The sequence below is a fragment of the Varanus komodoensis genome, unplaced genomic scaffold (genome assembly GCF_004798865.1).
Source record: "Varanus komodoensis strain SLA01 unplaced genomic scaffold, ASM479886v1 scaffold1, whole genome shotgun sequence".
Lineage (NCBI taxonomy): Eukaryota > Metazoa > Chordata > Lepidosauria > Squamata > Varanidae > Varanus > Varanus komodoensis.
In genome coordinates, this window is record NW_025335268.1 from 25,075,051 (window position 1) to 25,096,055 (window position 21,005).

A 21,005-nucleotide genomic window follows, 5' to 3' on the forward strand; every position below is an offset into this window, starting at 1 on the left:
GCCTTGGTGTTAACTTCCTCCCAACGTCTTGTCCAAAAGAGTAAGCAATTCAAGCAGACTAGTCCAACTTGTTTAAAAACATCACTACCACAAGGCTCAATACTATAGAACATTGGATTTATTTTATTTTTATGTAGCTTCACAGAAGTCAATTTTTAATACTAACATCAATGTTACCTTCATGAAAACATACACTGATTTAGGCATAATCTCAGTAGTGCCTCTGGTATTTTATCAGTTAGGATATTCTGAATTGCATAGTAAACATATACTAATAAGCTATGGTTAGTTATTAGCCAGAATACTTCAATTAATTTCTAGGGCATGTTCAGAGGTTTCTGCAAGCAATCTACATCTATTTATTTTGAAGATAGTAGATCAAAATGAATGAAGCCCAGTTCTCTCTACTTTTGAGGAATGGTCAAGTAATGCAAAAGGTACTATTCCATAGCTACCAGCTCCTCACATCTAGCAGCTGAATGTCCCCTGAGATTTCCAGTATGTTGATCTTGCCAAGCTGTTTAAACCGGTGTTTGTACTCCAAGGTATGCACACCATTGATAGCAACGTTGTACTGATGGGCTTCACAGAGTATTATCAGCTGAAAGTGAAAAGAAATCCTTAGTCAAACAAAAGGTACATTCATGTTGTGGGCTACTTCAAATAAGATTACCTCTGTAACGGGAATAAAATAACCTACCCAAAGATTAAGGTTGGTCTCCTAGATTTGAGCAACCATTTCTAGTACCATCTAGTTTCTATGTTCTCCTAGCCCTTCTCTTTAAGCTACTATTTTATTCCAGTTATGAGGAGAAAGTAGATAGGGAGACCTTTTTCTCCCTTTCTCATAACACTAGAAATCAGGGTTATTCCATGACGCTGACTTGTGGAAGAGTCAGGACAGAGAACAGAAGTACCTCACATAGCACATGGTTAATCTATGGAATTCATTTCCACATGATGTAGTAATAACCAGCAGTCTGAATAGCTTTAAAATGGGCTTGGACAAATTAATGGAGGAAGCAATTGATAGCTACTGTTCATGATGGTTATATGCTACTTCCTGTATCAGGAACAGTGTATCTTTGTACACCAGATGCTGGAGCACTTAATCAGGAAGGTGCTGTCACACTTGTGTCCTGTGTGGGAGGCTTTTGTACAACTGGTTGTATGCTTAGCAAACATAATGCATACTAAATGGACACTTGTTCTGATCCAGCACAGCTCTTAGGTTTTTGAATGTACGAGATCTGATTTTTAAATGCAGGTCATTGACTTAAAGCTATGCAACCCTCCTTTTTGTTGCAACCAGCAGCTTGGTTCTTAAGAGTTTCATTCATGAACAAGATGAGGAATGTGTGGCAGACGCCCACGGTGAATGGACTGCTGCCTTAGCTGCTGTGGCACAAACTACTGCTAGAGTGAACACTATGCAGAACAGCAGGCTGCTGCAACCATTTCCAGGCAGTGCTCATAGCGTTACACGCTATCGGCACAGGTGACTTCTATGAAAAGGTTTTATCTTATCACTGATTCAGGAATAGTAGCCTTGGCTTCTGGCAAAGGAACATCACCAGTTTCACTAGGAACCCATTCCCTCACTTGGGTCTAGAACAGCCCCCCTCCCCCTTCTGGATCTGTAAGACAAGATATAAATGCAGCCTTGCATGAGTTTTCTTCTCACTAGGAGGTATCTCTTCCCCTCCCCCACTTGATCCCAAATATGTGCTAGAGAACTAGTTGAGTAGGTTACCTCAAAGTACATTCCTGGCTTGAAAGGAAAATGAGAAATGTGTGTTTCTTCTTCTCCCCAACCACCAGACAGGTAGGAATTTCTCACAAACTTGTTAACTTTTATACGGGGATTCAGGTGCAGAGCAATATCATTTGAGTCACAGGATCTAAGATTAATTGCAAAGCTGCAGACAAAATGGTGAATATTATGTTGCTGTGGAACATAGAGTAGAAGTTATAATACACTAAAGAACTGACAGGTACAGTGATCTCCTCCTGCTGCCCCTTTTGAAAGTTCAGTATCATTAAGATTTACAAATGATCACTGACAGTGGAAGTTTGGATTAGAAATTCCATTTTCCACAAAAAGTAGCAATTGTTTCTGCAGATCTGGTAGACAGAAGATTGATTTGAATTTATCACATTTCCAGTTGTTTAACAACAGCCAGCAACAAAATGACTGCCCCTAATTAAAGAAAAGTTTAGTAATCTGATGTGAATTTTTCAGAGGAAATACATAGCGATGTTTACTTCCAATATTCAGAAGCAAAAAACATGCTGAGAACAGGAATATTGGTATGTCTTTTCTACCAGGCTCCACTTGGTGAATTCCAGGCATCTAGTAAAAAATTAAGGTGGATCCTACAAATCTGAAGATTGCCCTTCCTTGCTGTAGGTAAAGAAGCTTGTATCTTTCTGGATCTCTGAAGCAGAAACATTTGAAAGAATCCTTAAAATGTTGGATATATCTCCAGGCCCATTTAGCTCAGAACACTGTATCATAAACACATCCACAGTGTTCCAGTGGTGTCCCAGTCCTAGACATTTGCTACTACTCCAAATGTACATGATGTACAAATGATACAACCAAGTAAGCAATGCTGAAAGCATTGACTAAACAATTCAGAATTGTGACTTCTCTATGCTACCACTGCGGTCTCTGAATCTTCATGTATTTACACGTCAATAGATGTACCATACATTAATGCGTACTGACAGTATATTTGTGTCAGACCTTCAGAAGGAAGAACTTAACATGCCTCAGCATAGATTCTAGGTAAATATACTAAGGACCTGTAATCCATATATCCTTTCCTGCCCATAGGAGAAAGCCCAGCGTTATGTAACATCACCAAGCTTTATGTAACATTTCTGCCCCATTATTTCCTTTAGACTGACATTCCTTTCTCACTTCCTTATATCCTTTTGTTTTACAGACTACTAACACATATACGTTTATTACAGTCTTAGTTCATTGCCAGTTTTGTTTCCTTCCTTCAGTAAGCTTGCTTCTGGGCTACTGTTCTTTTACTTTAGTTTCCCCAACCTTTTACCCTCTGACTCCAATCAACCTCAAACACCATGGCAAGTGGTCAGGAATGCAGGGAGTTCAAAACGCCAAGTTGCTGAAGATAGTGCTACATACCTATTTAGCTCCCAAATATTCATAGAGATGGCTTCATAGAGCCAACCTGAGGCACTTTTTGCAAAGGATGGGACAGAAATGTTTTAAATAAATAAATTCATAGAATGGTAGTCTCGGAACAGGCCAAGAAGGCCATCAGGTCCAACTCCCTGCTGGTGCAGGATGCCAAGTCAAACCCATTGTCCTAGCAGGCCTATTTGTTCATTTCTATAAGCTAAGTTGTTTACAGAAATCTTATGCTCCAGCAGACAGCATGTTAATTAACATTCCATAACATCACAGCAGCTCAGAAACTTATGACAGGAACAGCTTGATGTTTAGGCAAAAATCCTGTACACATTTACCAGGAAGTAAATCCCATTGCATGCACTGGGATTTACTTCTGAAGCTGAGGATTGTGCTGGCAGCCTGCTAGAGACACAAACTTCCATTAAAAAAACAGCAACATCTAAAATGTTCTAACAAAGTCATGAGCACTATTCCAATTTACTAACCTATTTGCTTTTTCCTTGACTTCTCCTTTTATAACAATTGTTCTCCCAGGCTCAAGAGAAGAATTAATTCGTGCAGTGTAAGGAACCACCTGAAAAAGGAAGTATGGCTCAGAGTTAATTAGCATCAAGATATTAACAAGCTGCAGTTTTGAGCAAATGGGGACATCACTGATTTGTTGAGATCTCCCTTGCAGTTCAACCCAGTTTTTGGACAACTTTATTTCAACAGTGCATGGCTCTGATTAATTCTTTTCAAGTTCCCTCTCTCATTCCCTTATGTTTGTGTTTGAACAGGAACATCCCCTTGAGATAATTCATGCTTAGCAGCAATTATATTTGCCTCAGCTACAGGCTGCGTTCCTGCAGTAAACATGCAAATACTACCTAGTAAGGAGGCCCAACCAATTGGGGGCTTTCAACACATAATGGTCTTGCATCATCTCCTTTCCATAATTAACACTGCCATGTGTGGGTTGCCATGTCATCTGAACTCAGTAAGGTGAGCAATGATTAGCTTCCAAAGCAGCCCAAAACCCATGGCTTGTTCTACAATTCTACATGGTCTGGACATCACCCCAGACTGTGTCCAGAAATTACAGAAAGGCATCATGTGACTGACACAACATAGGGGGGGAAAAGAACCTCTACGGCTTTCCTCCTTAGTTGTGTGAACCTGGACGTAGTCTTTATGAAGCTTTTACCTTTTGAAGAATGCCAGATGATTCATCTGGTATTTCCCTACATGTGTGCACAGAAACTGTAATATAGCTGAAGATATGAGTTTAAAGGTTTTTGTTTTTAAATGACCAAGCTATGCAAGTTGTAAGCCATATCAGAAAATCCAAACACCCAGATGAATGTTTCATATCCCAAGGATTTCAAAAACACATCTTGTACCTGTTTATAACTTCTGACATCCTACAACCTCCTGACATTACAAAACCCCACAGCTTCAATAGTTTCCTTGCAGCTTCATTACAAACTTCTTAAAAACTTCTGCAATGTAATAAGCAATCTTCAAAATGGAACTGTAAACTGTCTGTTGCAGGAAAGCCTGTAGTCCCTATACTAGTTGGTGCAAACCAGGATTGTCCTACTGCCTGGTGTAGCAATGGGAATCTTGTCTGCTTGCAGAGTGAATTTCTGAACAGTGCTGGCATACCACAGGTTCACTGTTCCCTTTAATCTTGACTTTACTTTCTGTTCTGTATTAATATACAAATAAGAAGGAAGAGGCTTTATGGTAAGCCCTAAGATACCACATGGAAAAGCTCCACAGAGCTCATTTCCTTAACACTTACAAACTATGAATGATACATAGCAACATACAGAAAGATACTTACAAACTGTGTACTATCAGGTGGTTCATTCTGTTGAAAAGGGAAAAAACATTTAATTACAACATAGGCAGAATATAGCCAAAAACCTAGCCAGAGAAAAGGTGTACATACATTTCCTGTGGCTTTCTCAGTTGACTCTAGCAAGGATGGCTGAGAGCTTTGAGAAGGCTGCAAAGAAAAAGGTTGGCAGATCAACCCTCTGCACACACATTAGCAAGATGGAGATGACATCCTTCAGGTGTCTTTATGGAAGGCAGTAGGTCAAGTGAAGTGGAGTAATTATCTGCCATTTTAGTGTTCTGTTGATTTACTTGGAAAACTGGGATTTGTTGCTCAGAAAGTAATTTCTGGAGGACATTTAATGCTTATTGAAATAATGTGCTTGGAGAGCTGCTGGGATACAATATTCTTCACTGCCAGAAAGTTTCTGTTAGGTCTGCCCTGCCTAAGCCACAATTTTCTGTGACAGGCAGACTCTCCTCCAATTTAACTGGCTGGAATGGAAGACACCAAGCCAGATCCATTCTGTTCATAGCAGTCAAGTGGTGCTTAATACTCCCATAATCAGCACAAGTTTAAGAAGAAATGCCCTTGAATGTTTTTAGTTCAATCCCAAAATAATTCTTGCCTTGGTTAATAACTAACCTTATTGGAAACAAATTCAATCAAACCAACTTGCACTTTTCCAAATATCCCAAGAGTATCTATTTTTTCAAGCTGAATTCTATACTTGTACAGCAACAGGAACCTTCCATTTACAGATACCTACAAAAGAGAAGCAACAAACAAGTATTTTACTTGGCAGCAGTGAAAGTCTGTTACCCACCTATTTCTTGCCCATGATCAAAAGCACACCTGATTTTAAGTTTTTGGAACATAATAGCCTTTAAAAAGAGCTTTCAAATAGCTTATTGATATTTTTACATTGCTGAAAATGACTAAGAATGTCACTAGAGAAACAGCATGCCACTATTTGATTAAATGGTTCCAAAATCCCTGGTTTTAGTGCTCTAGGTCCATACATATAAACTACTGGGCAGTCAACAGCAAGCCTGAAGGACAATGTAGGACTGAAGGATAAGGGTCACCTGACTTCTAAGGCTGTGTCCATCCCAGGGCAGTTTCATGTACTGCTCACATGAAACAGTGATACGATCAACACTAACCTGGTTTGCACAATGAAATAACGCATGGTTTGTTTGGGAGCACATGGGAGTGAGTGCACTGCCTCTCACTTGCTTGAGTTTTGAATTAATATAGAAACTACCTGTGCTGTGTGAACTGGAACATTATATCCCAAGCTTCCCTAACTTGGTGTCCTCCAGATATTCTGGACTACAACTCACAGTGTTTGTGACCTTTAGCCATAATGGCTGGGGCCAATAGGAGTTGAAGTTCAAAACATGGAGAACATGTTGTAGAAGGTGGTGCTTTCCCATGACTGAGCTCCTGGTAGGACACATATTATTAAAAACATTTGCTACTACTTTTAGTCGACAAAAGTATTCAGTTGCCATTTTCTGGCCAATGTCTTACTTCCACCTCCCTTGTAAGTTGTTCCATTTTCACTTTCTTTTAACCTTCCCTCCACCCTAGCAATATTCACCCACAACCTTGAAAGAAACCTGAAGGGAAATGGATGGAAAAGCTGCATCCTCATGACTATATGTATTTTGGAACCATGAAGTACCAGCCTAGACGCATTCTGATTCATGCCTTCCATGCAAGAAACCATTTGCCTTACTCTGTCAAGAAACAGAAAAACGCATCTTTTTCTGTAAGGTTTTACAATCCTAGAACTCTGCTGCTATTGCATGTTTTAATTTGCATCACCAGTGCATCATTTCAAACCCAATTAACCAGCAGTGGACATAAAGAATACTACTGATCCAGAAAAACTCATTTAAAGGATACAATCCAAGCAAAATTAGCACTTTTCAGTCCCATTGATTTCAAATTCTACTGAAATGAATACAACTTCATGTTTAACTGTGGCTGAATTGCACCACTGAGCTGCTGGCATGACAATTGCTAAACAATCGGCTCCCAGCTACTCACCTGGAATTTATCAGGCAGAACCATAAAAACAATCTCAAATGGCTTTCCTCTTTCAAAAGGCATCTCATAAGCGATCTCCTCTGAGCCCCATCGTTCACTTTGCAGGGTATTACAAACAATGCAACCAGATTTTTTGAAACGGGGGTTGAAATGGAAGGCTACATCAGCACGTGGTTTTGTGCTACTGCCACACTGGAAGTCCACCTGGAACCTACCAGCAAATGGAGACACACTGGTGAGATGCAGCAACGTCAAACCACCACAAAGACAGGACATCGCATCTTTACTAACTATGAGAATGGGAAGGCTAACTCTATTCTATGCCTACTATATGAAACCAGAACTTTGCAATAAGAACCCTCATGCCCTAGCCTGGCTCATGCTCAATGAATCAGATTAGCAGAGGACTTAATTTTTTTATCATGGAACCTCAATGTGGTTAGAACATAACCCCCAAATCCACTGCTTCCAACTTCTGACAATGAAGATGTCTAACGGTTACCCATATAAAACACAAACAGGATCCTCACAGCCTATATAATGGGCAGGCAACTTGCAACCCTCCAAATGTTTTGGCCTACAAATCTCATCAGCCCTAGGCAGCGTGGCCAATAGTGAGAGGGTTGATGGGAGTTGTAGGCCAAAGCATCTGGAGGGTTACAGGTTGCCCAGCTGTGTATAGGAAACAAATCACAGTTCTAACTAACTCCATTATTCAAAGGAATATGTTTCCTGTCTATGGAAACTTTTGAAAGACATTTCCAAAGATCTAGCTAATATGCCATACTATATATACATGTGCATCAAGTAAACACTGTATAAGTCCAACCTCTTAGATAATGACTCATTCCATCACCTAACTTTAAAACAGAATTTAAAGTGAAATGGTCCTCTGAAAAATGAAAAGTTCCTTCCCTCCTTCCTCCCAAGCCATATGCATTTGAAATTAAGTTTGGGAAAGTAAATTATTTCACAACACAAATATCTCCATCAGAGAAACCATGGTCCAATCAGAATCAACGGACAATGGTTAATCCTCCTAGGAAGTTATATAAAGTTTCTCAAAAGCTCTGATTCTTAAAGGAAGGATGTCACGGTTTCAAGCAGTGCACTTCCATTTGTCTGCTTTTGCACAGCTGCTGGCAACCGCACAGACATTTAATTTCATCTCTTACCTGTCTGCATCCTTTGGAACAGACCCGCGTATTATAACAAGCTCCCCAGGCAAAAGACCCCCAATGATACTTGCGGTGTATGGAACAGCCTATAAAGCAGAGGGGAGATGGAGTTACTGTCCCTTATTCCTGAAGACAAATGAGATGTATGCATCATTTACTTGCAGTATTAACCTTTCATAGGTTTCACAGACCTCTGAAGCAACAGCTCACACTGCAATACAAAAGGCATGCTAACTGGGAGATGACAGGAGTTGCAGCCTACCACATCTGGAAGGTATCAGAACGAGGAAGGCTACATGTCGCAGAAAAGCACCTCTCTCTGGCGTTACTGCAAATCTTCTTCATACCATTCCCACTCAGCTGCCCACTGTATTGGTTTTGAATAGATTTTGAATATGGAGTCCAGCCTTCCTCCAAGTTGCTCAGGTATTCTTTCGCCCCTTTTATACTCGCTTAAGGTGAGTAATGGCTAGGCCTAGGCACACCGTGAGCTTCCAGGCTGAATACAGATCTGGACACAGATTCTCCCAGTTCTACTCTGAAACTTGAATCACTTCATAGCAAGGGTTTCTCCTTGCCACAAGCACATAAACTAGAGAATCCCAACACTGTCACAGTGTAGCTGTGTGATTGCCCTTCTTTAGCTAGTATCCACGAATCAGGCTATACATGCTTAATTCAGAGAAATGAGCAATCACACAGCAGACATTCTAAGAGCAAGATGCTTTGGACCTCAACTCCCATGAACCTTGCCAAGATGACCAATGGACAGGAATGCTGGGAGTTGTAGTTCAAAACTCCCGGGGGGACACCAGGTCAGGGAACTGCTGATGTAGAGTTGCGCTTCACATCCCATTACTGCAGACTGTGAAAATTAATGGGTGGTGCTTAGATGGCAAGAACAGGCAGACATGACATCACACATGGCTCATCATGGAGAGCACCATGAAGAGCATCAACATAAGACAGCATACCGCCATTTCTTGTGTAAATTGTGCATATGTGGATTAAGTCACCAATGTAGGAAGGAGTCTAGGATGGGTGCATTATCCATGTGCATCTTGAGGTTGGGGATGCACAACCAATCTATCCCAGAAGGATCTACACCCAAACTCCTGTATTCTTCTCCCAAAAGATGGACACATACTGAAACTCTTGCTCCATACTTGCCTAACTTATTTCAAGCTGAAATCCCAAATACTAGGAAGTAAGTCCCAGAGGGGACAATGGGAATTACTTGTGAGTAAACAGACTGTGTGAGGCACTCCCCACCAAGGTTACTTTATTTCTTCCATTTCTCAGCCCAAGTTCAAGAGCACATTTATAGTTTCTTCAGCCTGCTTTTCTACCATCCTTTTTCTTCATATGTTTTATTGCCAGCCTAGTTTTTCAAAAACATCACAAGCCTCTGCACAGGCTTTAAGAAAAAAAGAAAATTTACTGGAAAGAAGGGATAATTACTGGGTTCTTGACTGTTCTCCGAAAATTGTCCAAGGATATCATTTTCTGTCCTTTTTTAATGGAAGCATTCAAGCGCTACAGAATCCACAGCATTCGCCTTCATAAAAGGACTGCAAACAAAACCTGAAAAGCAAGCCAGACAGCTGAATGTAACCAGACTATTTAAACAATTCACTGGGTTTTCACAGCACAATAACCCACTATGGGCAGCCAGCTGTGATGGGTTGTTGTGCTCTGCAAAGTCAATGCATTCTCCATATTCACCAAAACCAGGGCATTTCTGAAAATTAAGCCAGCCTGAGGACCTGTGGCTTCTTTGAGGGTTGCTCATACCCATGGTGGATTGTCATAGTGTCTGAACCATGGAGAACAAATTTACCATGGGTTGTTGACAAGTGTTCCCAAATCTTTAAGCAAAAGTAGCCCAAAAAATGGTCCCACTCCTCTCCTAATGAGTAATTTTGCTTGCTGAACTCTGCCCTGCAGCATACTGTGCCTGCACCACATTTGGAAGTCTATTCTACCATTTCTCATAGTCTTTCACCATTTCACTTCTCCATGAACTATTTCTTTTCTTACTCATGTGAGCCACCTGTATTTATTCCACACAGTGACATTGAAGGGGTTGGCTATCCTGCCAACTTCAGTTTTTATTAACAATGGTAACAGCTCCCACCATGTTTATAGCCCACCTTTTTCCTTCAAGGAACCCAAGGTTGCTTACATGATTTTCCTCCACACCATTTTATCATCACAACCACCAGGCAACGTAGGTTTGACTGAGAATCAGTGACCAGCCTAAAGTCACCCCATAAGTTTCATGTCTGACTGAAGACTAGAACTCAGATCTTTCAAGAACCAGTCAAAGGAACTACCCACTACACCATGTCAGTTGTATCTTCAATTCATCTTTACTTCTATCCCCATTCAAGCAAGGTTTTCAAAAAGAAACCTCTGGGAGAAGGATCCTCTAACGCATAAACAAGTAACTTAGGCTGTTCTTTTACCTTCTTTATTGTACAATCTGTTACTGCGATAGTGGATGCAACATTTCTTATCATTTGTTCAGTGCATTGGTACAAATAATAACACATTCTTTTGGGTAAAATCATCCCACTGTCACCTACCTATTTCTTCTAGCCATCAGATCCCACTTGCCCCTTCTCTGTAAAGGCCTTGCATATGTTTACGACTTACTACTCAACCTGGATTCAATCAATCAGTTCTGAGAAATGTAAGGAAAATTAAAACCTAGGTTAGGAATGCTGAAAAACCTACAGGGGAGCATACTATCTGGCCAGGAGAAAACACATGGAAAGTGGAAAGAAGATAAGGAAAAACTGTACAGAAGAAATAAAAAGATGAGAAGCTCCTTCAAATCCTGCAGGAAGAATCTATAGTAGTAGAAAGTAAATGAAAGCTGCTCTGAAAGCACTTAGAAGAAGCAAAGCACCCAAAGCAAGCAGGGTACTAACAGGACTATTCCAAGCAGCAGAGAATGAATTTATACAAAGCCTAATAATATGCCAACAATTATGGAAAACAAAACAATGGCCCCCAAACTGGATACATTCAATTCCAGTCCAAAAACATTCCAAAGCCTCAACAAAGAAGATCCCAAAAACTACAGCAATTCTAGGGCCACTGCACTAATTTCTCATGTAAACAAAGTGATGCACAAAGTGTTACAACAAAGATTATTACTCCATATGAAATGAGAAATGGCTGACATTCATGCTGGATTCCAAAAAGGAAGAGGCACTTCAGATCACATTTGCAAATATACATTGACTACTGGAGAATTTCAGAAGATGATCAGGCTACATTTTACAGAGTACAGCAACGTCTTTCACTGTGTGGAACATGAGAAGTTATGGTGGTCCTGAAAGAAATGGGTTTGCCTTAGCACTTGACCAAACTGTATCACTACAGAACCTACTGTTAGGTCAGAATACGGAGAAGCCAAATAGTTTCCTAAATCGTTGTTTGGGGGAAATTATATTAAACAATATAGTTTAAATATTATATTCAAACACATTCAAAGCTTTATGTGAAATGATTACACTGGAATATTTGCAAAAAAAAATTAAAGCATATGCTTCCCTGATGTTTGTTTATATTTAACAAAATATGACATTGAAAGTATACACTGTTTCTAGACAGCCCATAGAACTTACATCAAGAGTTTCATTTTCTTTTGCTGAAGTAACTGTGACACCTTCAGCTTCATTCACTCTCTGCACAGCTTACTGGTCCTCTTTCAAGTTGAGAAAAATCTTATTCAGAACAACCAGTTCAACATTCTTTTTCACTAAAAGATGCGTGAGTCTGTGGTCACTAATAACCTATCACATGTTGCCTTTACTATTTGTTCTTGTGACTCATCATCCGGAATCAAAAGATTTTGCAAAATAGACAAGCTTAGTTCTATATTAATTTGTCTGTTCCTCTTTTTCATCTTGACTGAGCTGAAAGCCTTCCAATTGCTGTTGGTGGAATGCTCTGAACACCTACGGAAATTCTGGACAACAGCCAGGTTTTGCAGGCTTCTTTCCACCATGTGAGAGGAACCTTTATTTGTAGCTTGCCAGATGATGCCTTAGATCCAAAGTTTTTCTTCTGCAGAGTGCTTGAACATCTATCATAACTAATTGCTGCTTCATCATAGTTCAGCACAAACTTAGCTACATCTATAATGGTATTACAAGCAGATTTCCCTGATTCTCTTTCTGTATTTTTTCAGAATGATATGATGGTTGAATTAATTATTTATTTGGAGTTTTTGTAGGCCGTCCCATTCGCATGAGCCTCGGGACGGCTTCCAGTACAATAAACAAACAAGCATATAAATAGTACATATAAAATGCAAATTCACCCTGGCTGTAGAAATTAAAACCAATAAATAATATTAACAGTTATTAAAATATTGTTTAAATAAAAAGGTCTTGGCCTGGTGCCGAAAAACAAATAACGACGGTGCCAGGCGGACCTCTCTGGGGAGCGCATTCCATAGGTGGGGCGCCACCGCAGAGAAAGCCCTCCTCCAGGTACTCAATCTCCTAATGTCTTTCACAGAGGGTTCCCGGAGGAGAGTCTCTGCCACTGATCTCAAGGGGCAGGAGCGCAAATGTGGAATAGCATCACAACTGCCTTGTGATTTAGCAGTATTATCTTCTTTGTATTGACACAATATATCCTTTACCAGAAGATTCAGGAAGCTGAAGGAACCTACATTTTCACTCTCTATTCAATAACTTGGCCTCTGTATGAGGGGAAGATTTAGTAGCAATTGCTTTCGGAAATATTGCTTCAGAGAAGCCATGCAGTGGTATGTGATTTTAATTTGCACATCACAACACGTCTTTGTGTTTTCCTTTGTGTGCAGTCAATTGCTTTGAATCACATTTCATGACACTTAGGAATCTACACAGAAGTGGCAAAAATCATGGGAATTTGACACCAATGCAGAAGAGCATTCAAAAGGCATTGTGAACTCCAACAGAATTTTATTAGAAATGAGGAATATATTAAAAAATGTTAAGAACAAGAGAAAAATCTAGCTGCATAAATACAGCACAGCAGACTTAACATGATACTGGATAATTTCTTTATCATTTATTGCAACACTGACATGATTTCTCCGGAAAGCACCTCAGCTGTTCTCACCCCCATTCTATCATGTTTTCTTCAACTTGGAAACACTGACAGACAAAACACTGTTGCAAATAAACAAAAATCCCAAATTATGTTCAAGTTCAGAGGTACCATTTCCAAATTGCGTCAGTAATTACAATGCCTGGGCACCACATCTATTAAGGAAGATAGAAATCGGTACACCATGAATTGTAGAGCCCTCCCCTCCACCACACCCATAAATGTCCCCTCCCCCAAAGAATATACATCACTCCCAAAAAATGGTTTTCCGCCTACAGCTAAAATCTTTAGTTTTTGACTTGGCTCCATTCACCCCTATAATGGCACTGGAGGTGATTTAGGTGGAGGTGAGTCTGCAATCCATAACCACACTCTGCTCTGCAGGGAACACGCAAACTGATTCGCACATCTTCATTACCGGCCTTTTTTATTGCTTCAATACAGCGGAAAACAGCAGTCTCGGAAGGCCCGCACAGCACGCCGCCCCAGCTCCACCACAGATCCGGCAAGAGCAGGCCCAGCGCTCAGGTCCCCGTGCGGAAACAGAAAGTAAAACCTGCAGGTTCACCGCTGTCTCTAAGAAGACGGCACGACTGCTACACACAAACACATACTCAGCTTTCCCAAAAGACACTCACACCAGGAGAACAGATAGCACTACAGGATTATCACACATTACTTTAACTCTCTACTTTGCCCCAGAAAAATGGGCACAACACTGTGCGACTCTGCTGAGCTGCTGTACTCCGAGCCAGCCCCTGCAATGTGGATTTATTAGAATGATCACAGACTCCTTTCTTTGCTACTTTCTATAAGGCGGACACGCCACTGCCCAACCAAAGCTAAGGACAGAATCCTACATCCACTTAGCTGGGAGTTCCTCTTTTAAATTGAATGGGACTTAATTTCTGATCGCATAGGACTGCACACTTAGTTAGCCTCAATGAAATCCTGAGTAAAGTTCAGTATCCGTAACCCCAACCCTTAAATGCCACTGAAAGCGCACCTTTTATTCCTATTCCTCCCCACAGAGTCAAGACGAGATAGTCCAGCCTTTTTGATTCAGTTTTGTTTTGTCTTTAACATCTCGCTAGCTCCTCTGCAGGAATGCTCTGAGCCCACTGAAATTAGGCAGAACGAGGGAAGAGCAGAGATTAATATATTCCACGTACCTTGAGGCACGACCCAAATTAACTTTCGGAGCTCATACAGAATCTCCCAAACACGCCTCACCGCGCCCAGAACTCAGCTCGAGACATTTAAAATGGTTCCTCGACATTCTTCCGTTTCCTGCTTCACACGTATAATGACATCATGTCACGCAGTCAGCTCCTCCTTCTTTTAAAGGGCTTGTGCCCGACTAGGCCGCTTGTGGCTTGTTGTTTCGGTTCTTGCTTTCAGGAGGAAAGCTTGGAAATGCTTGCTTCGGCCATGCTAGGAATTGTAGGACTTTTTCTGTGTCAAAAGGGGCAGAGCTGACTTTCACTGGAAGCATTATGAGAAGGTTGCAGGTGGCAGAATGATATTCCTGAGCCTAGGCGAAGTATTTCTCCATTTCACTCTGCTGTTTGAGTCCCCTTGGTGTTCTTTAGATTATACGGTTACTATTTGTGTAATTTATTATGTTTGGGTGTTTTAATGGAACTTTAGCTGTTTTGTATTTTGTATGTCTTATTTATGCTTTAAGTTGTGGCAATGTTTTGTCCAACCATGCACAGGATTGCATCCTGCAGTTTGCAGGAACAAGGAGGGGACTTGCACCATCAAAATGAGGCACATGCTGGCCGGGCCTCAGTCTCTTCCTTTCCTCCTTAGAACCACTACAGTTGGCTGAAATCCGCAGTCTAGCTGTTTTGCAGAGCTGGAAGAGTGTGGGCCCCTCTCCCTCTTCAAAGGCATATCCAATGGACTGAGCCCCAAGTTCCATTCAGGTTATTGGGCTTATACTGGAAAAGTGCCCGGTCATGCCCAATAGTATTAGTGCTGTTGTTGTTGTTAGTTGCGAAGTCGTGTCCGACCCATCACGACCCCATGGACAACATTCCTCCAGGCCTTCCTGTCCTCCATCATCCCCCGGAGTCCACTTAAGCTCACACCAACTGCTTCAGTGACTCCATCTAGCCACCTCATTCTCTGCTGTCCCCTTCTTCTTTTGCCATCCATTGTTCCCAGCGTTAAGCTCTTCTCCCGGGAGTCCTTCCATCTCATTAGGTGGCCAAAGTATTTGAGTTTCATTTTCAATATCTGGCCTTCTAAAGAGCAGTCAGTGTTGATCTCCTCTGGGACTGACCGGTTTGATCACCTTGCGGTCCAAGGGACTCGCAGGAGTCTCCTCCAGCACCACAATTCAAAGGCCTCAATCCTTTGGTGCTCAGCCTTCCGTATGGTCCAGCTTTCACAGCCATACATTGCAACTGGGAAAACCATGGCCTCAACTATACGCACTTTTGTTGCCAGGGTGATGTCTCTGCTTTTTAGTATGCTGTTTAGGTTTGCCATTGCTTTCCTCTCCAGGAGCAAGTGTCTTTTAATTTCTTGGCTACAGTCCCCGTCTGTGGTGATCAATTAGTGCCTTACTATTTCTAAAAAGATAGATAGCATTCCTAAGTCCCAGTGTTGTGGACACTGGTAAACCACCACTCCTCCCATCTTACCTCTTGGAGAAAATGTGGGGGTGCCTTTTAAACATTGTGTTAGCATGGACATGGGTACAATAGCTTCTACATCCTCCCCAGAGTAAATATTGCTGAATTTGTCTGAGTTACATTTTTGAGTGTGTGAGTGTGTGTTGAAGGATACAGAACCCAAGGCAAGATAGGAGATTGCAAAACACAGCAAGTGCGGAAGAACCTTCAGAAATATTCCATGTCCATATTGGTGTAATACCAACCAAAAGATCATAAAAAATGAGTAAGCTTTTGTAACGTATGTAGCCGACAGCACTAAAATGAAAAAAGGGCTGGTTTATATCTTGGTCTTCCTTAAAAGAGCTCTCAGTTTCACATCCATCTTGGAACGACATCTAAAAATCAGCTGGAACATGCTCAGTTCCATTTTTTCAAAAGAAATATTTATGCCTTTGGACAACTAGGTGGGAACAACATAAACACATGTTGCGGCCTTCAAGATCCCTAGATCTTTTCATCAGGCAAAATGTTACAAAAAGCCAGCTTAGCAGTGTTGCTTGGAGGAAAAATAGGATTTGATGATGAAGGATATTTAGAACTGAGAATAAATTCCTGGGCTGAGCACATGTTTGGAGGCACTCTGTTTTTTATTTCTAATACCTTGGACTTTGAAAAGATGTGCTTTTCCTAGAGCCATTATTTTGCGCTTGGATATTGTTATAGTTCTTGACAAAACAAAATAGATCTTGCAAGCCTGAAAGTCTGTCAAGTGTTGGTGTATACCCATCCTTTTATTGGCATATTTAGACTTGGAAATCTGTCCAAGTCACTGAGCTTTGCCCCTGATTATTCAACACTCCTCCCCACCCGACATACAACTTCTGAGTTTTCAGCAGGCACTGTCCACATATTGAAAACTATCTTTATAGCTGTTAAGTACTAGAGACTTAAACTTCAATTCTGACATGCAAAATCAGACATCTTCAGAATGTTCCCCATATTTGAGCTCTGCATTCACAAAATACTTAAAGAGTATTGATTTTAATCTAGGGGTTGTGTATCTGGCTACAAGAGTGCATTCCCTTTAGCAGACTCATTGCTTCTACAAGGATAAAGTTTGAAGAGGTTATGCAATTTAGCACTTAATGGGAAGCACTATGCATAGAAATAAGGTACAAAGGTTGCCTTAAAATTTGTGCAACAATCCTCTGGCAATCCCTCATTTGGAATGACTCCAAGCACACATGCTGATGCCAATAGTCCCATTTGAACTTGGCAAAAAACAGTACAAGCACTGGCATATTCTCCTCTTTGTAGCACTAAGGTGAAGCTGAAACGCAAGACTTTGCATGAGGAGCCTAGGAAGTAGAACACAAACAATATGCTATCATGAGATTTTAAAAAATGGTTGGTGCTCTCTTATCCCGCACATATTAGCAGAATTCAGCATGAGACAGTGTTGACATGACAATGCTGCTCGCTTCAGTAGCAGTAAAGCCGGCATACAGAATTTCTTTCTGGACACTGTAGTTCAAGACTGAAAGAACATTGAAGAGAACCATGTCAGGACCAGAAAGTGCTTTGAGAAAAGATTAAGAGAGGTGTGTGTGGCAAGGGGAGGGTAGAGTATATTCACATACTCAAAGAGAGAAGAATGGAAGCTGCAGCCAGCCCTTGCATCAAGCAGTGTGACACCAGCACCTCTGACAGTAGGTAGCGGCTGGGCCAGCAGTCATAGCTCCCCAGGCCATTCCTCCAGGCTGTTCTCTGTTGGAGGATAGAGCTGTGAGTGCCAAATGGTCCGTTCTGCACCTCCTAAACAAGCTGGGGCCCTCAGTAGCGATTTCACTGTTCCAGTAAGCTTTAGTTGCTAGTCTAGTTGACTTCTGTGCATGGGATGGGGGGCCATCTTGTGCTTCACCTCCACCTGGGCCTGATGTTTGTCCTGTTCACTGAAACACATCCAGGATGCTTTATTGTTGAAGACTGTTGTTGAAATGAGGGCTGTCATTTCATAGAAATCTTGCACTATGGTTTAACTAAGGGTTGTTAACCATGAACATCTCAGGAAGTGAACACATGATTTGTTGCTAGTTTCTGAAGTCCAGGTTGTTCATGGTTAACAACAGTGAAGGAAAATATGTGGTTGCCCAAACTCCCTACAGTGTAGGCAGGGATGAATCAATATCTCTAGTCTGCCATGATGACTTCAGCTTGAGCAGGGGGCTCTCAAACCTTTTATGGCACAGTTTGGGTGCCATAATAGGGGTTGACATTGACATCCTCTATTTCAAGGCTCTGAGCCTAAAACATTAGTTAATACATGGGTCCTCAAACTTTTTCACCAGGGGGCCAGTTGAAAGGTGCGGGTGCTGGGTGTGGACCGGAAAGGTGGTGCTGGTAGGGTGTGCAGGCCGGCGCGGAAGTGGGGGTGGAGAGGGGAGACAAGGCAGGGCAGGCACGTGCCACGATGCAGTGGTAGATGTGTGATGCAGTGGCTTGCTTGCTTGCTTGCAGATTGTTGTCTCCTAGCGAGTCCAAAACTATCTCCTTGCAAGCAAGCCGCCACCTCCCCGCACGGGGGGCAAGGCAGGTGGTGGCAGGCGTGCACATGGTGTGTTAAAAATCTCTGAGGCGGGCCAGATAAATGACCCTGGTGGGCCGGATCCGGGCCCTGGGCCGTAGTTTGAGGACCCATGACTTAACAGCAGCAAACCCAGAAGAAGGTGCTGAACTGAACACTGATCTTTACTGGAAGGAGGCACACACAGCGCTAAAGGTAAACATGAAGTTTATTTAAGTAAGGGAAATGAGTAAAAAGATAGGCAAAGATCAAAGATAGCCTTTCAAACAATGCTCCATGAATTTTAGTAAAACAATACTTACAGCTAGCCTATAGATTACTGGTCTCCCAGCAGGACAGAGCCCAATCCAGAATCCAAGAACTCACAAGTCCAAAGGCAAGTTGATCCAGGAAGGTGGAAATAAGTTCCCATCCTGCCTTTTTACTTGCATGAACCTGGCAACTCTGGGAAGGTCTCTACCAATCAGAGCACTCCCCCGCTCCCCAAGTAGCATTGCTATACCATAGGAGGGAGTGGGGAAGGAGGCTGAGATAATTCAAGACAATTCATTGAGTCTGGCTCTGGTCTGGAGCTGCCCGGGCTATCTCCAGATAGTCAGTTCAAAGGCTATTATGACATCCTATGTCAGCTGGGCCAAATGGGGAGTTTCCAATCAAAATAAAATGGAAATTATGACAAACCCCAGGATCTTGACAACAGTGCAAAGTTAACCAGAAGGCAGGGATTGCATATAGCAACAGCTCCACTATTAAGAACAACCCACAATTCAGTGGCAACTATATTCAATCCACACTGCCCTTACAATTATGGTGAAGTGGTTTTGATTCCACATTCCTGAACACCGAAAATTAAATCATGGCATTACTGATGTTCACCAGTAGATGGAGTGAGCTACTTTATTTTGAGGCTTCACGCCCAAGCACCTCTTGTTTACTCTGAAGTATGTTCTACTGAGTTCAAATGGCCTTACTCCCAAATAAACATGCACAGGTTGACAGTCTATTTATTGGATGCCATGACCTGTGACATAAAGACAAAGAATCAGTTTTGTTAAAAATGATTATCTGAGAACACCATCTGCTCGGTTTTATGGGAACAATTTCAGTTGCTGTAGCCTGATGACAGGAACAAAGTGCTTGCAGAAATGTGACTGGCCACATGCCCTCTAATCCTTGCCCTTCCTGGCTAATGAAAGCTACCCAACAGGGTACAATCCAGTGGGTGCAGGAATGGTAATACGTACATCCTTGTGTGATGGGGCTGGCTCCTACTGACCTTAAGGAGTCAGTCATGCAACCATGCCTGAAGAAACTCACTCTGGAGCCAACAATATTTGGCAACTGCCACCTAGTTATGAATATCCTCCTCTGAGGAAGGCACTTGAGATGGTTCTGGTAGAGGAAATACAGACACCCTTGAAGAATACTGATTGACTGGGTTCCAGTCTGGGTTCACCTGGTAGCAGGGCCAAATCAGTTTGATCACCATGATGAAGAGAGGGACAGGGGAGTGCTACCCTTTTGATTCTGCTCAATCCCTCATTGCCTGAAGTCACAATCCTCCATCACTTTTGGCAGTCTGGCACTGGAAACACTGTGTTACCTGAAGGGTAAATTTCCAGAAAGTAACATTGGATGACTATTCCTCAGCGACTGGGCAATTGAACTATCAGGTTCCAATGTTGTTCAATCTCTATTATGCATATTATGTATTATGTACAGTTTTAATAGTCTACCTTGCTAAGAGCACTCCCATTATTTAAAGAGACAGTAACTGCAGTCTCTTCTCTGGATTTGGTCTGGCCAACTAAATTCAGGGGGGATTTGTGCTGGAAAATTTGGGTTTCTTGACTCTGTGGGCTTGGCTATTCCACAGAGCCAAGAAAAGGGGGGATGCTCTGGCAGGAAGATACCACCACTTTGTGAGTACTGCAGAAGCAGCACACACAAAGCCTCTGAGCATGTACAGAGTTCAAAGTACTTTGGAAAGTTTGAGCGGCTCTCCTTCCAGCCACAGATTGGAGGCAGGCTTGCACTAGTTCTCAAAAGAAAGTCTTTGAGTCTTTAGAAAACTCTCAAAAGAAATCTTGGTGTCTTAAAAAAAAAAAAAAGTTGTGTAACTGATGCAAGGCATTTGAGGTTCTTTGAGTGTTCAAAGCTTGTATTGCCTCAGGAAAAATCCTGCCTGGGAAGGTTTGGGTTAAAACAAAGACCCTTAAGCACTCTCAATGAGTAGCTAGGGGATTTTTTTTTTAGGAAGGGAATCCTTCCAAAAAGCAATGTTGTGAGCATGTGATTTGTGTCAGCCATCAAGAGTTTTTCCCTCTCCAATAACTTCCATTTTTCTATGCAATATGGATTTGTGTCTTATATATGTGTGTCTGTGTATAAGTTCTGAATTCTGAGTATCCATCTTGTCATTGCTATGTTACAACTGAATGAATGGGAG

At 41.7% G+C, this 21,005-nt stretch overlaps 1 protein-coding gene across 5 annotated transcripts; it reads right to left on the reverse strand.

Annotated features, from left to right (window-relative positions):
- Positions 1 to 100: 100 nt before the first annotated feature.
- LGALS8 (galectin 8) lies at positions 101 to 14,646 on the reverse strand. Of its 5 annotated transcripts, XM_044419931.1 has the most exons (11): positions 14,518 to 14,622; positions 10,819 to 10,916; positions 9,692 to 9,814; positions 8,228 to 8,316; positions 7,053 to 7,263; positions 5,640 to 5,759; positions 5,106 to 5,162; positions 4,998 to 5,024; positions 3,655 to 3,743; positions 1,754 to 1,919; positions 101 to 601 (listed from the first exon to the last, which is right to left on the reverse strand). In XM_044419931.1, exons 3-11 carry the CDS (start codon positions 9,731 to 9,733, stop codon positions 452 to 454), a joined length of 951 nt encoding a protein of 316 aa, XP_044275866.1. In that variant the 5' UTR covers positions 9,734 to 9,814; positions 10,819 to 10,916; positions 14,518 to 14,622; the 3' UTR covers positions 101 to 451. The 5 variants fall into 5 exon arrangements, with proteins under 5 accessions (XP_044275866.1, XP_044275875.1, XP_044275839.1 ...); XM_044419940.1 differs by lacking the exon at positions 5,106 to 5,162; XM_044419904.1 differs by having other exon boundaries at positions 4,998 to 5,162.
- Between the last annotated feature and the right edge of the window lie 6,359 nt (positions 14,647 to 21,005).

Coding starts and splice junctions, on each gene's coding strand:
- LGALS8 (XM_044419912.1), bottom strand. CDS start 9,733: ATGATATCCTTGGACAATTTTCGGAGAACAGTCAAGAACCCA. Junction 5,760..7,052: donor TTCTGCCTGATAAATTCCAG/GTGAGTAGCTGG, acceptor TCTCTTTTGTAG/GTATCTGTAAATGGAAGGTT. Junction 602..1,753: donor AGCCAGGAATGTACTTTGAG/GTAACCTACTCA, acceptor TTTCACTTTCAG/CTGATAATACTCTGTGAAGC.